The sequence below is a fragment of the Zonotrichia leucophrys genome, chromosome 4 (assembly GCF_028769735.1).
Source record: "Zonotrichia leucophrys gambelii isolate GWCS_2022_RI chromosome 4, RI_Zleu_2.0, whole genome shotgun sequence".
Taxonomy (NCBI): domain Eukaryota; kingdom Metazoa; phylum Chordata; class Aves; order Passeriformes; family Passerellidae; genus Zonotrichia; species Zonotrichia leucophrys.
The window spans coordinates 66,633,446-66,649,747 of NC_088173.1; the positions used below are offsets into that span (position 1 = coordinate 66,633,446).

General features: G+C 41.7%; 1 protein-coding gene across 1 annotated transcript in view; it reads left to right on the top strand.

The window, feature by feature from the left end:
- The window catches only part of RMND5A (required for meiotic nuclear division 5 homolog A), a 29,290-nt gene extending 14,959 nt beyond the window's left edge, over positions 1-14,331 (top strand). Inside the window, exons 5-9 of the mRNA XM_064711984.1 lie at positions 4,944-5,110; positions 5,769-5,934; positions 8,594-8,696; positions 10,995-11,149; positions 12,603-14,331. Of these exons, the coding sequence (XP_064568054.1) occupies positions 4,944-5,110; positions 5,769-5,934; positions 8,594-8,696; positions 10,995-11,149; positions 12,603-12,666 (655 nt within the window). The 3' untranslated portion in view covers positions 12,667-14,331. The remainder of the gene's footprint in view (positions 1-4,943; positions 5,111-5,768; positions 5,935-8,593; positions 8,697-10,994; positions 11,150-12,602) is intronic.
- Positions 14,332-16,302: the final 1,971 nt, after the last annotated feature.

Consider the following 16,302-nt stretch of genomic DNA (forward strand, 5'->3'; position numbering starts at 1 on the left):
CCTCGAAGGAATTTTTATTTTCCAGCTGCATGGGCAGACAATGGGGTGTATTGTCAGCACAGTTTGTGTGTTGCCCTACCCCTCCCCATCTTATTTCTGTGGATAATGTTTATTCTGTTTCAGCTGGACAGTGCAGAAGCTGCTGCTGGGCACAGAGGGGCCTTATTTATAGTGGTGCTGCTGTCAAATTAATGACTTTTCAAAAGCACTTCAAAACTCTGCTGAGGTGATGGAAATTAGTATTTGTGTCTCAAAAAAAAAAAAGACCCTAACAGTATTTGTTATCCAGGTTTTCTTCCTAATACAAATTTCAACACTTCAAAAAAGACCTTTCAGATTTAAAGAGAATGTGACTGGCCATAACTTTTTTGTTTTCCTTTGTGGGATGTGGAAGTTGACTTTTGTAGAGGCCTAATCTGGCCTTGCACTCTGAGCTGTGTAATCTCTGTATGCCTGCAAGATCCCATTAACTTCCAGTGACATTTCTCACTGTGGTTTGGTGATGGGAAAAGAAATGCAGTTATTTTTCAGGGTGTATTCTGGCCCTTCAGAATATTCAGAATATTCAGAATATTCTCTTTGTGGACTAATCTTAGTGTTTATTTATAATAGATTTTGTCCTTCATCTGCTTATTAGTCTATGGTTGTTAACCTCAGGCTCTTGTTTTTGTAGCTGGCATTGTACTTTATTGCCATAATATCCTGAATTTTCTGATTCAAAATTCAAAATATTCAGAACCCATGGCTGTGGGGAGGAATCAGCATGTGACACAGTGTCATGGTTTGAGCTCTCTGGCTGAGGGGGTTCCCAAATTACAGCCAAATCTTTGAACCTCCCAGTCATTTCACACAGAGGCCCAACCTGGGCTCTGAAGGGCCAGAATACACCATGCAAAATAACTGCATTTCTTTTCCCATCACCAAACCACAGTGAGAAATGTCACTGTTCGTTAATGGCACACAGAGATTGCACAGCTCAGAGTGCAGGGCCAGATTAGGCCTCTACAAAAGTCAACTTCCACACCCCACAGGGGAAAACAAAAAAGTTATGGCCAGTCACATTCTATTTAAATCTGAAAGGTCCTATTTTGAAGTGTTGAAATTTGTATTAGAAAGAAAACCTGGATAACAAATACTGTTAGGGTCTTTTTTTTTTTTTTTTGAGACACAAATACTAATTTCCATCACCTCAGCAGAGTTTTGAAGTCCTTTTGAAAAGTCATTAATTTGACAATTCCCTTCCCATGGCAGTGACCTGGAGCCACCTGTGTTTGTTTTGTTTCCAGCCCTGAGTGAAGCTGAGCACAGGCAGAGCCAGAGAAACTGGTTGGCTTTTAATCCCAGCTTTTCCCAATTTTACAGAGCTGCTGATGTTGTGAAGGTATTTCCCTTTCATTTCCTGGCAGACACAGGTGTTCAGGGGAGGGATAGGAAGCAGTGCTGTGTGAATGAATGGCCTCCATGTGACAGCAAGTGCCACTGTGCTCCTTGGGCTAAAATTGGCACCAGTGAATAAAAGTTCAGCCTGGAACAGCCCCAGACTGGCCCTTTGCAGGGTCAGGCTGCTCACAGTGGTGTTGAGGCAAAATGGCACACAAGGATGATTAATTGGAGTCTCCTGAAGCAGGAAGTGGGGTATAGCAGGTTTTATCCATGCAAAATTGGGAAAAGCTGGGATTAAAAGCCAACCAGTTTCTCTGGCTCTGTCTGTGCTCAGCTTCACTCAGGGCTGGAAACAAAACAAACACAGGTGGCTCCTGGTCACTGCCATGGGAAGGGAATTGTCAGATTAATGACTTTTCAAAAGGACTTCAAAACTCTGCTGAGGTGATGGAAATTAGTATTTGTGTCTCAAAAAAAGACCCTAACAGTATTTGTTATCCAGGTTTTCTTTCTAATACAAATTTCAGCAGTTCAAAATAGGACCTTTCAGATTTAAATAGAATGTGACTGGCCATAACTTTTTTGTTTTCCCTTGTGGGATGTGGAAGTTGACTTTTGTAGAGGCCTAGTCTGGCCCTGCACTCTGAGCTGTGTAATCTCTGTGTGCCATTAACTAACAGTGACATTTCTCACTGTGGTTTGGTGATGGGAAAAGAAATGCAGTTATTTGTCAGGGTGTATTCTGGCCCTTCAGAGCCCAGGTTGGGCCTCTGTGTGAAATGACTGGGAGGTTCAAAGATTTGGCTGTAATTTGGAAAAGAGATGCTCTCTTCACTTCTGCCTGTAAACAGCAAGTTGCACAGGTCCTGGTATTTGCTGGGTCCTTTGAGGTATGATTTAAACTTAATTTAATCTTTAGGCTTTGTTAAATTCATTTTAACATCTAAATCCCATGTGGGAGCTGAAGGGAATCCTGTGTACCCGTGGTTTGCAAAGCACAATGTAAACTTAAAAAAAATTCAGATGGATTTGAGTCTCAGAAGTGAAAATGACTGGGTGTCATTTTGAGAAGAGGTAGGAAGACAGGTGATGTGATTACTGATAATTTTGGGCAGCTGTAGAGAATCTGTGGATTGAGTGTTTTAAACCTCCCTTGCTGGTTTTTTGTTTTTCTGTTGGAAATAGGAACAGCATGTCCCAGACTGAGCACCTCAGGCCTTGCCTCTGGGGTTGCTTTCTTCTGATACAAATTTGTGCTGCCACTCAAAGACCTAAAAATGGAAAGCCTGCCTAAAAGCTAATTTGGAAAAATAGACTGGACCTCAGCAAGATGAAGCACTCTGTCATGTGGGTGCAAATATTGGCAGGGAGAGGATGGAGGCTCTTTTGATGTAATAGAGATTAATATCTCTTTGTGGACTAATCTTAGTGTTTATTTATAATAGATTTTGTCCTTCATCTGCTTATTAGTCTATGGTTGTTAACCTCAGGCTCTTGTTTTTGTAGCTGGCATTGTACTTTATTGCCATGATATCCTGTTTAAACTGTGCACACTGATCATAAAAATACAAATATACCCCCAACTTATGAAAGCACCCCAAAACCACTCAGCACCCATGGCTGGTGAGTGTGCTCTTCACTCTGTCCGGTTATCTCGGCTGTTTGAAGGGCCTGGAAAGGCCCGGAGTGGCCTTGGGGCAGCCCGCGTATCAAAGGACGAGAAGAGGCTTCAGTTCTTCTTTCGGTTTTTATGTTTATTAATTGTTTATCTAAAAGATTTTCTTTCACCCCGACAGAGCTCTGCTCAGCAGCCAGCCATGAGCACACTGTCTGCCCTCCGGGGCAGCCACCTATCTTTATACCCATGGTTACGTGTACAATATTTATCATTTTTCCCCAATACCATTTATTCTTATTACTCGGTGCACTCTCAGTAATGACCAATCCCAAAGTGCCACCATGGCCAAAGAAGATGGAGGAGAAGAAGAAGAAGAAGAAGGACAGGACACGCCCCAATTCCTCCATCTTACTTCTCTAAACCCCCCTGTACAGAAATCCTAAACCCTGTGTCTCACCCTCTAATTAACCAATCCCTTCACCATTCACCCCGGTGAAACCCTCCTATCCTCATACAGGTGTCGTCTCCTGTGTAGGATCAAAGTCCAGCCACCAGACACTTCTGGAACATTCCAGGACTCCCGAGCCCCCCAAGGGTGGTCTCGGTGGCTCGGCACCTCAGGACTCAGATCCTGAGATCCCACACACTCCTTCCTGGTGGAGCTGCAGGAAAATCTGAAAGTGCCTGAAGCTGGGGACAGTAGGGCTTGTTTTCAGTTCAAAGGCTCCATTTTCCACTGTTCCCTACTGAAAGGTCACTGTGTCTTTCCAAAGCCTTGCCAGGGAATTCAGGCTCCTGACACTTCCACCACTACAAACTGCAAGTGGATCCTTGCTCATTAATGCTACATCCTAATGCAGGAGGCTGCCTTGCTTTGAAAGCCTTCCCAATACAGTAAGAATGCTTAATTTTCTCATTTTCCTATTGATTGAAAAGAAGCCTCACATACCCTGGTTTTTTTTAAGGAGCACAGACTTCCTCACTTCCTTGCTAAAAAGTGAAAAGCTTTTTGCTTAATAGGGCCCCCACAGTGAAAATAGCAGAACTAATTAACACTAATGAGAAACAGATGTACTGGAGGACATTGAAACTTGAGGTTCTTAAGAGAAAGATTGGATTGATTTAGGCCTGGCTAAATGGAATCAAGGGAAAAAAAAAACACCACTAAAAAAAACCAAGAAAGGGATGGATAAATTCTAAATAATAAAGAAAAACTTGCATAAAATGCTTTGAAAATTTCAGTTCATTTTACTCTCTGTATGTTTAAGAATTCTTTCATGTTATTTAGGAGCCAAACATTAGTGTTGTCATGGTGAAAGAGACACAGAAAATGAGAAATATTTTTATTATCCAAGTTGAAAATAACTCAGAAAGCAAAGTTTAAGCAGGGTAAAGTGTAATATTTAAACTGATTTCCTTCCCCCACTGTGAGATGTTGATAATGTGGTCCCACAGATGCAGTTCCCTCTCCAGGGCAGCAGCTGCACACACAAACACAGTGCCTTGGACGTGTTTGGTGTATGAGGATGTTGGAAAATGTTCTTGGTCCAACTTCTTGACGTGCAGCTGAAGAGCTGTCAGTCATTGTTAAGATTCAGAGTACTATTAATTGAAATACAATAGACTTGAGCTATTTCTGCCTTACATTGTGCCTAATTTAGTCCTGTCTTTCAAGCAGTGAACACTGAATTTTGCAGTGCTCAACCTCTACAGCAGCACCAGCATTAACACCGTCCACATTTTGTGCACCCTGTGTGGCTCCATCCCTTGTAAAGGGCCTTGCCATTTTCTGTGCTCTGTGGAGGCTCTCAGAAGTTCAGGAACAGTCCCACTTTCCTTGGAATAGCTGTGGCTAATGGATAATTGCAGTGATTTCATGTGCTGTGGGCTCCCATTGAATTGCTCAGGTGTCACATCCCATTGTGCCTCCTCCTTCCTGCAGGTGGGCGGTCTCCAACAGAGAGATGCTGATGGCACAGAACAGCTCCTTGGAATTCAAACTGCACCGATTGTATTTCATCAGTTTATTGATGGGTGGCACAGCAAATCAAAGAGAAGCACTGCAGTATGCCAAAAACTTCCAGCCCTTTGCCCTGAATCATCAGAAAGGTACATTTGTGGTCACATTGAAGCATTGGGATATGGCACCTCGGAGTAAAACGTGTTCCAAATATGTTTTACTCCATTATTTTCCGTTTGTTAAAGGCTTCTTTTTGGATTTATCATGTATAACCCAGATCCTTTCAATTACAATTATCTTCTTTTGTCTTTTTTAAGAGGGCTCAGAAATAATACCTGAATGATTGCACATTTGCTTAAATTTAAGGTTTTTGACTCTTTAAATAAAATGTAGATTACATCTAGAATAGGCCTGCTGCCAGAGTCAAGTGCTAAAAATGCAGAGGAATGTTCTTGGAATAGTCATCTGCTATTTTCTGCTGCGTGGGGTAATACAAAGAGAAATTAAACTTTTGAAAAATGGAGATCATGTGAGTTAAATGAACCATCTCAAGCTAAATCCAACAAAGCCTATTTTTTAGGGTACTGTGTGTGTCAGAAAGCTTACAAAAAACCAAACCTGCTAGAAGCAAACTCCCAGGCAGCACAGCCTGGCAACTCCCCAGCCAAAAAGCAGCAGGAGTGGAGCTGTCCTGGCTGTCATGGCTGTCATTGTTTGTGTGTATCTGCCTGTTTTCCATGTGATGCTCCAGCTGCAGAGCCCATCTCCTGTTTGTTCACAAACTGTGCTGTTGCTGCTCCCTGGCAGATATCCAGGTTCTGATGGGCAGCCTGGTGTACCTGCGGCAGGGCATCGAGAACTCGCCCTACGTTCACCTCCTGGATGCCAACCAGTGGGCTGACATCTGTGACATCTTCACCAGGGACGCCTGTGCTCTCCTGGGGCTCTCTGTGGAATCCCCTCTCAGTGTTAGGTATGCTGCTTTTCTCTTGCTTTTCAGACAGCTACTGCCTGGTTTGGTTCCTGGTTTTTGTTAAGGACAAAAGAAATGACTTTTTGACTAGCTGCTTTAAATGCAGGGTAGAGTTACAATTGACAAGTCTGCAAAATGAAAAACCAGAGGTTCCTGTGTGCTGGTCTTGACAAGTCTGCAAAATTAAAAACCTGAGGTTCCTGTGTGCTGGACTTTACCCTGCACCTCAAGAGGAAGCATTCCTGGATGGAATTTATCTTCCATAGCTTAGACATAACTGCTAAAGATGGGGATGGCCATCAGCCAGTTATTCCCACAACAAATGTGTGACAGCTGTCCCTGCTGTTCAGCTGAAAAATGTGCCCTGAAAATGTGGCCATGAAAGCATGGCCCTGAAAATGTGGCCATGATTCCATCAGCATTTGATAATTTTGTTTGTTTTTTTGGCTTTTTTTTCCACACATTACTAGTCATCTTCTTAAAAAGAATGCTTAACAGTTATGTTGTGGTTTCAGCTGCTAAAATTTCCAAATTGTCTGCTGGGCCTCTTTTGCAAAGAAGAAAGAGGCACTTTTAAACTCAGTAGCTAATCTGACAAAATGCAAATCTGTAGGAGGCTGTTGGAAATATGAAGAAAACCCAACCTAATCTCCTTCCAGCTTCTTTGAAGATAAAACAGATCAGCTGCTATTTAGCCTTTGCATGTCAGTTCCCCCAGCACACTCTCCTGATGTTCTCATTTTCATTTAAAACCTTGAACAGAAAATAAATGATATGTGTCTTTCTAGGCTGGATTTGGTACTTAGCAGAAGCTTCACTGCTTTGGGTTTTTTTTTGTTTGTTTTGGGTTTATTTTTTTCTTTTTACTGTTTCCATTCACTATTGTTAGACTCATGTGCTTGGTTCAGAGCTCTCACATTGTTAAGCCTTTTGCTTTTCCTGTTTGTACCTCAGTCACAAAATACAACAGAAACAACAAAGGGAGCACTTCAGACTCATTATTTTTCTACAATAATCTTTCAAGTTTCAGTTGGAGTATTTTATAGGTATTTAGAGCTTAAATGGTTTTTTTCATCTTCCTCTTGTTTCATGCAAATAACCAGCACTCCCTTAGATTTTCATTGCTCATGCACTGGTGCTGCAATGCAGTTTTCAGAGCACTGAAATGGCCAAGAGACTTTTGGTGCTGTGGAAAATCCCTGTTCCTGATGTTTGGAGTGGGACATCTGCTCTGCTCCTGGTGTGGAATTGATTGTGCTGGAATGTATTTACTGTGTAGGTGCTGTTGATGCTTTTGTCATAAACAGAACTGTTCTCAACTGGTGTGACCTTGGAGTGCTGCAGATCCTTTAGGAATAAACAAGCTTGAAGTGAAATCCCTGCTGTAAAATATTTTGCTTTATTGAACATGAGTAGAGGGCACTTTCTTGATGCTGATTGGCTTCTCCTTGTACAGACCTCATGGTCTAACTTAGTGTGGACACAGCAGAAAAACTCCTGTGGTATGGAGGTTGTGGTTTGGGGTCTTGAAGGACTACAGGAATTTGAATTTACTATTGACTTGAGTTTTTATATTCTGAAAGGGCTCTTCAGAGATGTTTTCACACAAATGCTATTTGTTAGACTTCTCACAGGGTTAACACAACTTCTACTCTGGGCTGAATTAATAAAAAAGCAAAGTGTAAGGGTTAAAACAGCCAGGAGGTGAGAGATAGAATTTACATATATATATATGTGTGTGTGTGTATATATATATATGGATGTATGTATTTATATGTGTATATATATATATATTTTAGCACAGGCAAGAGATCCACAGGTTTCACATGGAGGAAAGGCATGACTTATGTAGACAATAAAACTTGCACAAATACTTAAATAATCTGCCAAGCAAGCAGAGCAGGCTTGATAGCAAGGTCAAATCCTGTTTCTGTTGCTGGTGGTTTCCAGTACTGTCATTTGAATTAAATCCATCAACTCATCTGTTAATTCATGGCAAACTCTGTCATACTTTCTTTTGTAAAATACTGAAATATTTCCAAATAATGTGCTAAGTTCTGGTAGTGGGTAAATGCCAGAGGAGGCTGAACTGTTTGTTGGGACACAGCCTTTGGGCAGTTTTATACTGCTGTTCTTGTCACAGGCCCTGCTTTCCTGCCTTTCCTTACCTACCTGCTTTTTCTGCATTTCTTTTCTTGGTTTAAGGGGAGGGTGGAAAGACACATTTCTTTACATGATAATTATATATAATTAAAGGATTATGGGTTGTGTGTGTGGGTTACATGGAAACTCTTGTGCTGCACATGCTCCACCATAGCTGAGAGCAACCTCCTGTATCAATTAATGTAATTAATGTGATGTCTTCCTCCTGTACAGCTCAAAATCAAAGTGGGTGGTAGAAGAAATCAATTCCATGTGAATCTCAGAGTAGGGATTAACTGTTGTTTTCTGTCCAGAATGTAGTACCTAAAACACATGGATAACTGATAACCTGCCCCAAAACTCTTGCTTGTCTGTACTTCCAAGCTCCCTTCAGGTATAACAAGGTGTAAATGAAAAAATACAACAACCTCGTCTCCCAGTTAACCTTTAAAATAGAAATGTGAAAAGTGTTGCTTTCCTAACATGCACCTCATATTAACATGGCCTTTTTCTGCAGTTTTTCAGCAGGTTGTGTAGCATTACCAGCTCTAATCAACATCAAGGCAGTAATTGAGCAAAGGCAGTGCACAGGGGTGTGGAACCAGAAGGATGAACTCCCGGTGAGTGGGGGCTGAGCTACCCCTGGGGCAGATTTCTGATGGCAAATGCTGTTTTCAGGTTTCTTTTGTGCTGCATGTTCGAGGATGTTTTACATGGCCACCACCTCCAGCAGCTCTGGGGCTTGGGGCTCACAGACACCCCCAGGCAGCCACAGAGGCTGTCCCAGGCACAGCAGTGCCTGAAACACAAGTACAGCCAGGATCTCCTCCTGCTCCTTGGCTGGAGTGATTGCCATTCACCAGTGAAAGCACAGACTCCACATTCACAGGCAGACACGTGCTCATGGATCCTCAATTACAGCACGACCCCCCAGCCCCCTTTTCCAGCTTTTCCTCCTCAGTCTCCTTCCCCTGCACTTTCTTCCTACAGTTTTTTAGTTCTACTGATCCCCTCTCCTCAGAGACCCTCAGGTTTACATTTGTTGCAAAGTCCAGGTTTGGTTGCTATTGCAGTGACTTTAGACGAGAGGTGAGAAGGACGAGAATCTTGTTCCTTGATCAGAAGGCTTGATTTATTGATATATAATATATAATACATTATAACTATACTAAAAAGAATAAAGAGAGAGCTTGCAGAGAGCAGCTATGCCAAGAATAGAATAGAAGGAATGAATAACAAAGGAATCTCCCCTGAGCTGCTCCTGTGATTGGCCCTTAGTTGGAAACATGCAAAATGAGCCAATCACAGGATCACCTGCCACATCTCACAACAGCCCATAACAATTTGTTTACATTCTTCTTCTGGGGCCCTTTGCTTCCCAGAAGATGGACAAATCCCAAAGAAAGGATTTCTATGAAGAAATGTCTGTGACAGGTTGCAGTTTCTTGATGACCTCTCAAGGTTGTTTCTTTGTTATTATCTCCATTATTTTTATCCATCAGGTTTGTGCCTCTCAGTTTTGTTTGTTGCCCCTCCCTTCACTTGTTATCCCCTTTCAGATTGGAAAGGTCATTGATAAATGACCTTAAAGAAACTGATGCTCTCACCTTGCACTTTCCCAGAGATGTTTCTGTAAAACTGGAAAGAAAATGGATCCCACAGAGACACATTCACTTCCCCTAGCTGGGCTTCAGCTCAGGGCTTGCTTTGCACTGGCTCTTTATCAGGCAGACAGGAGATGAAAGAATTACTGCTGCATCTGGGGACACAGGAGCTGGGATCCAGTGCATTATGCTCCCAGCACATCTCATTTAGATCACTTGAAATGAAGTTCAGTTGTTATGAAACCCCAGTTTCCCTTTATAGCTCCTGCCAAGCGTGTGCAGCTCTCCAGTGACCTGCTCCTGATTTGGAAAGGAAACTTATTTAGTGCAAACTGGGCATGAACTGAGTTAGCCTCTTGCACTGCAGCTGGAAGAGATTCATTTCTAGAGTAAGGAGTGCTGAGTTTTGTCCCTGCTGTGTTTTCTGTAATGCTGGGAGTGTGACAGATTCCTGCCTTGCTGTCCAGCCAGGGAGCATTTGGAAAAAGATTCCTGTCTGATGCCAATCAGTTCATAATCCATGTGTGTCTCCTTGCATTTTAAACTGAAGGGTCTCCAGTGTCCTCTGCTGATGCAGTATGGGGGTGGGAAACCTTATTTTCCTCGTACAAAGACAGATTAAGTAGCATGAAAAGGTCACATTGTCAGGTTTTGTTGAAGGTTAAACCTTTGAACAGAGGACTGCTCAGAGCCAGGTGAGCTCTGGTGTGATTTTTGCAGTTCTCAGTTAATTACTGAAGTCACAGACTTGTTCTTCTCTGTTACATGTCCCTTTTTGAAGTAATTTTGAAATAACTCATGGCAAGAGTTGTGCTGCACAAGTATCTTCTGTGTTGGTACTGAAAATTGGTGATTGTGATGTGCTTCATTATTCACATGACAGCAAGGTGTTGGCAGAGCCTTTCAAGAAGCTGTTCAACATGAATATAGTCAATCCAAGAGTTTTTCTCTATTTTAATTTCCCCCTAAAATGAAATCTATAAATGACTTTTTATTTTCTAGCCAGTGAGTTCCAGAAAGGCTTGATGGTTCACCAGCTCAGTTTTCCTGCCAGAGCATAGATTTACAACAAAATTTGCACTTGTCCCTTGGCAGAATATGCTGTTTTGTTGTTACTCCCCATCCCCAACATAAATCACCACTTTAAGATCACAATCAAGTATTTTTGGCTGGGAAATTGTCAGGCATCCACACAATGGATTTTGTTGCTTTCACAGCTGAATTGTGAAATCTGTTAAGTAACTGCCATGACCTAAAGGGGTTTTATCTAGAAATGTAATTTCCTGAGATAAATTATGTTCATTTCTTTCACAGATTGAAGTGGACCTCGGTAAAAAGTGCTGGTATCATTCAATATTTGCCTGTCCCATTCTTCGTCAGCAAACAACAGATAATAATCCACCTATGAAATTAGTCTGTGGTCATATTATATCCAGAGATGCTTTGAATAAAATGTTTAATGGCAGCAAGTAAGTACCATTCTTTTATTTCAAACAACATACAGATAAGAACACATCTTAAGACTAGAATAATGTGTTTTGGGAAAACTGAGTTCTTAATTATGGTGGAAGCTTGTTAATCTTGGAGAATGGCTTGAAAACTGGATAAGCTGGGTTGGTGCACTGGAGAAAAACATAATAAACCCTGTGATGTTGTTGAAAGTGAGCTTGCATGAAGGAATGCAGCAAGCAGAGTAATTTTTCACTTTGTTGCCACCATTGTGTTGTCTTAAATTCAAACTGCAAGGCTTTACACACACAGTTTTTCCTTGGGAGCAAGGTTAGTAATGCATGAAAAATCTGTTGAAAACTAAAATTAAACCTCTAGGGGAAATATGGCTTAATAATTGAGCAGGGAGGGGAATTATAACTGTGGAAATACTCCTCTTTAGATATCTGTGGGGTGCTCCAGGCTTTTGGAGAGAAGGAAATGGGAGAGACAAATCTCTACAGATTTTCTTGAGGAAGAACAGTAGTTTGGATTAAATATACAGCTGCTGTGGAGGCTGTCAGCTTAACTGAGAGCTCTAAATCATTCTGGGAAATCCAGTGTGAAAATAAGTGAGGCTATGAATGAAAATGTCAAGTGATGTTTGCATTCTATGCCTTTGTGGGTGACTTGGGGTGACTTTTGCCATTTGAAGCTGTAACCTTGCTGCTGCATCATTCCTGTCCCTGGTCACTCATTCCTGGTGCTTTCCTGGATCAGTTTACTGACAGCACAGCTCTGACAAATTAACTCTGGAGAGGTGGGTGGGGGGAGAAGGGAAAATGCCCAAATGTAGGAGATGGGGGGCAAAATGGATCAATGCTTCAAAATAGAATCAGGTTCTTCAAAAAGAAAAAATCCTGTAGGTAGGTGGGATTGGATGAGAGACCTCAGCAGGGAGAGCAGGCTGACCCTTCAGTCAGAGCCTGCAGGAGCTGATCTAAGTGGGTTGGAAAATCACAGCATTTTGGGAACCAGCCACTAAAATGAACTGGATATTGAGGAAGCCCCAGTGAGAGGCACCAGCTGATTGAAAATTTCTGCAAGGCCAGGCTGGATGGGTCTGGTGCAGTGGGTCCCTGCCCTTGGCAGCAGGGGTGCAATGGGATGGTCCTTAAGGTCCCTTCCAGCACAGACCATTCTGTGATTCTGAAATGCAACAAGCAAATCCACAAATAGGAATAATAACTACAGAGAAAATGCTCTTTATGATAATTTAATAATTCAGGGGCTTGTGGGTGAAAGGTGAGAGACTGTAACTAGAAGGGGAAGCATGGTAAGGTCTCTCTCAGCTAAAGGTGACTTTTATGGAGGCAGGTAAAGTGTTGTGGCTTAGGAGTGCAATTGTTTCCTGCTGCAGGGGGAAAACTCAGTACCTTTAATGCTCTGGTGTCACCCATTGCCCCACTTCTAACACATTGTCTTTGTCCCCAGGTTAAAATGCCCCTATTGTCCAATGGAACAGAGCCCTGGAGATGCCAAACAGATATTTTTCTGAAGAAAAGTTACATTATGCAGTTTGTAAGTGACACTCTGGATTTCAGGTGCATTTCAGGAGAAGTAAAACACTCTTGTTCCCTTTTATGCAGCAGACTGAGGACTCCTATGTTTGTATAAGCTAATGCTACAGAAACTTTGCCAACATTTAGTATATACATACCAAGTGGAAATGCTACAGAAATATTATTACCATAGGGCTCTACTATACTCTTGGTCTCCATACCTGATCAAGTTACTACACCAGCAGTTGTCATTCAATGCAGGTTTTTGTACTTAATTATATGGTGACTTTTTACTTTTTAAAAGCAGAAATTGATCACCCCCATTTGTTTAATATTCTTCCTGCTATTATTCTATCATTTTATTGATAACTGTCATCTTAGAGAATGTTTGTGGACAAAGTTTTATTTCCTGTAATGTGTACATAATTAAAGGTAAATACTTCAGAAAAAAAAAGTTTGATAAATTGAATAGTCGTTATAAAACTAATTTGTATTTTTTTCGCTGAAAATGCTGTGATATATTCTGAGTTTTTCTTTCAAACATTTTTTCAACTTTTACATAGAATTCAAAGTAAATGTGCATATATATAAAGTATATAAAATATATAGCCCCAAGGGGCTACCTGTTGAAATCCATCACTAATTTATAAGGGTGATGTGTGGCTAAACTGCTACTGGGGCAGAGAGGGAATAGGAAATCCTGTTCCTCTGGTTTCACGATTGACAAGCTTTTGTGTAAGAGAACATTCAATAAATTCTGAAGTGGAAATGCTTTTAGTTGATGCCATTTGCTCTCTGGCCTTTGTAGTCATGTTCTTTGAACTTTGTATTCAGGATTAGGCTATAAATGTCATGTTGCTGTATAGTTTAATAGTCATTATAGTGTGCTATTTATAAACAGTTATCAAAACCAAATAAATTGTAGAAGTATTCATTGTTAAATGGGGGGAAAAGCATGTTCTGATGCAATCTACTGATCACAACTCTGCACTTGGCAGAACTGGGCCCTACATCATATATTAGGAGGTAGCAAGTTTTCTGTAGCTTGAGAACACTTTGCTTCTAGCCTTGTTTTTGTAGTAGAATATTACTGCCATTGCCACTTTCTCTGCTAAATTTGTCATATTGTTGACTAGGTAAATTTGTACTCATAAAGGAGACGTAGATCACGGCAGTTAAATCTTTTTTAGTGTGCATATATTTGTATTTATTGCACTGTCCTATAGTAGGGCAAGCAGCCATAAGGCATGCAAAGCTACATGTAAAATTATATTTCTGTATTGTGTAGTTAAAAAAACAGCAACAACCAACCCCAAGCTTGTGTGGTTGAACACTGACACACTGGTTGAATGCACTAGCACAATGCACTACAGACTGAAGACCATCTTTGGGAAAATCTCCACCTTTTGAATTTGTCTGTCACCTGACTGGAGAGACTGAGTCGGACTCTTGTGGGATCAGTGACAATGGACAAACCTACAAAGTGAGGAGCGAGTCAAGGCACACACATTTTCAACTTCAGATGTGTTTGATACATGTGAAAAAATGCAGGTGTGTGATTTTCTGCAAAGCTTCCATTGTATTCACACTGAGTTCCAAACAGCCGCGTTACCAAGTGGTGAAATCAACAATAAACGGGTGAGGATATTATTTTCCATGTAGGCTTCCTAGTCTTGCTGAAATTGCTTTTAATATTTGCTTTTGACTGGAATTGCTTAATGCTTTGGATCTATATGAAATGGCACATGAAGTAATTAAAAACCCACCAATCCCAACAATAACAAACCCCCACACAGCCAGCCTGAAGTTTGAGTGCTGCATCTTTCTGTGTTACACTGATGGTGTTTTAGCACTGGTGTCAACACCAGTAAATGTTGATAGCTTAGAGCCCAAGGATGGAACAGCTATGAAATGGGAAATAGGGTAGAAATTCACCTTGGTTATTAAATATCATGTTACGGATCCATAGCTAATTCAAAAACTCTGTTCTCACCAGATCATTGCCATTCTTTCCCTGTCATACTTAAAAATCGTTGCCTGCAGTTGTGCAGCTCCACCAGCAGATGCTGCTCACGGTTCAGTACTGAGAGTGTGTGTGCTCACCCTCGCAGGAGGCTCTGCTGGGCATTTGGGAAGCAGTTCTGCACTGTGGCTGGCACAAATAATCCAGTTTGCCCTGTGAGGTGATGTGGATTCTCTCCTGCTACTGCCTGCTGTGCTCCTGGTAACTGGAGAGCAGGCTTGCAGGGGAAGAGTGAACAAAACTCTGTGGTTTCCATACCTGAAGTATAGTTGGCATCTGGTACGTGTGCAGTGTCCCTAGTGGGGTGGGAATATCCACAGTAGAAATGGATTTGATTTGGAAGCTGCAGTGGGGCCTGTGATGTGTCTCCATTTCACTTTTGGAGCAGACTGTGAAGCCTTGGACTGGTCCCTGAAGTAGCCCTGTGTGTGCCAGGTGCCTTTGGGTGCTGCAGGGTGGGAGTGAGGACACTCAGTGTGTTTGTGTCTGTGTCCAGATCAGCCTGTCCTGCTGGGGCTGTGCAGGGCTGGCACTGCTGCTCCTCCCTGTGCAAGTGCACCCAACTTAGTGCTGTGGGTGGGCACCCAGTCAAGAATTGTTTGACCATGCTTATATAAAGCTTAACTTATGGGTGCTTTGAAAGTAATGGGTGTTTATAACTTGATTTTCATACCAGCAGCTTGTTTGCACTGTCAGTTCAATGTCTATTAATAGACTTGGATTTGAATTTTTGCAAATACCTTAAATAGGAAATGTATTGTGATGTGTTCTTGTGGTGTTTCAGGTCTAACTTGTGTTATAATGCATTATCAAATCTTCAAAAGAGTAGGAAAGGAAAGTAGCACCTTTTAAACTTCACAGGTATTGTTCATTTTTGGTTGTCATTTACACAAAGTTCATGTCCTCACCTCCTGTTAGTACTCTGGATGCTCGTCTGCTCTCTGAAGTATTTTTTAATTAAGGCCTTTCCTGCTGTGACCTCAGCACTGCACATTGCAGCTAGGCATGGATGAACTAACAATCTTCTCCTGAAAGCAATGTTCCTCTGTGGAAACATTGATTTCAGTCTCCTCCTGTGGGGAAGCTGAAGTGGATGCTGTGTGTTCCCAGTAATGAGTCAGAATCTCTGATCTGTTAGCTTAGACCTGTCTCCATCCTGTTGCTTTGAATCCTTTTTGTTGCTTTACAGGATGGCTGCTGCTAAAATCCAAGGTTGAAGTTACTTATCACTCAGAGCCAGCTTGCCAAGGTAAAGGCAGTAAGTTTGGGTTAGATTTTGCTTGCAAGGTTTGTTTGCCCACTGCAAGGTACAGTTTTTCTTTCTGTGCTTATCACTTCAGAGGTTGATGTGTCTCTGGGGCAGGGAGGGATAACCTGGTCCTTAATCCATCCCACCCCTTCCTCCTTTCCTTCTGTGAGTAGGAGACTGAAGTGTAGGGAAAGAAGCTTTTGAAATGAAATTTAAAAAAAAAAGTCTGGCAGCAATGATTTGTAGTGAGTAAAGCAGCAATGTGGTGTTACATCACTACTCTGAATTTAATTCAAGCCTTGATATGTAAAAAGGATGAGTGCTTTACAAAAATGTACCTGTGTGAGATGAGAGTGACCT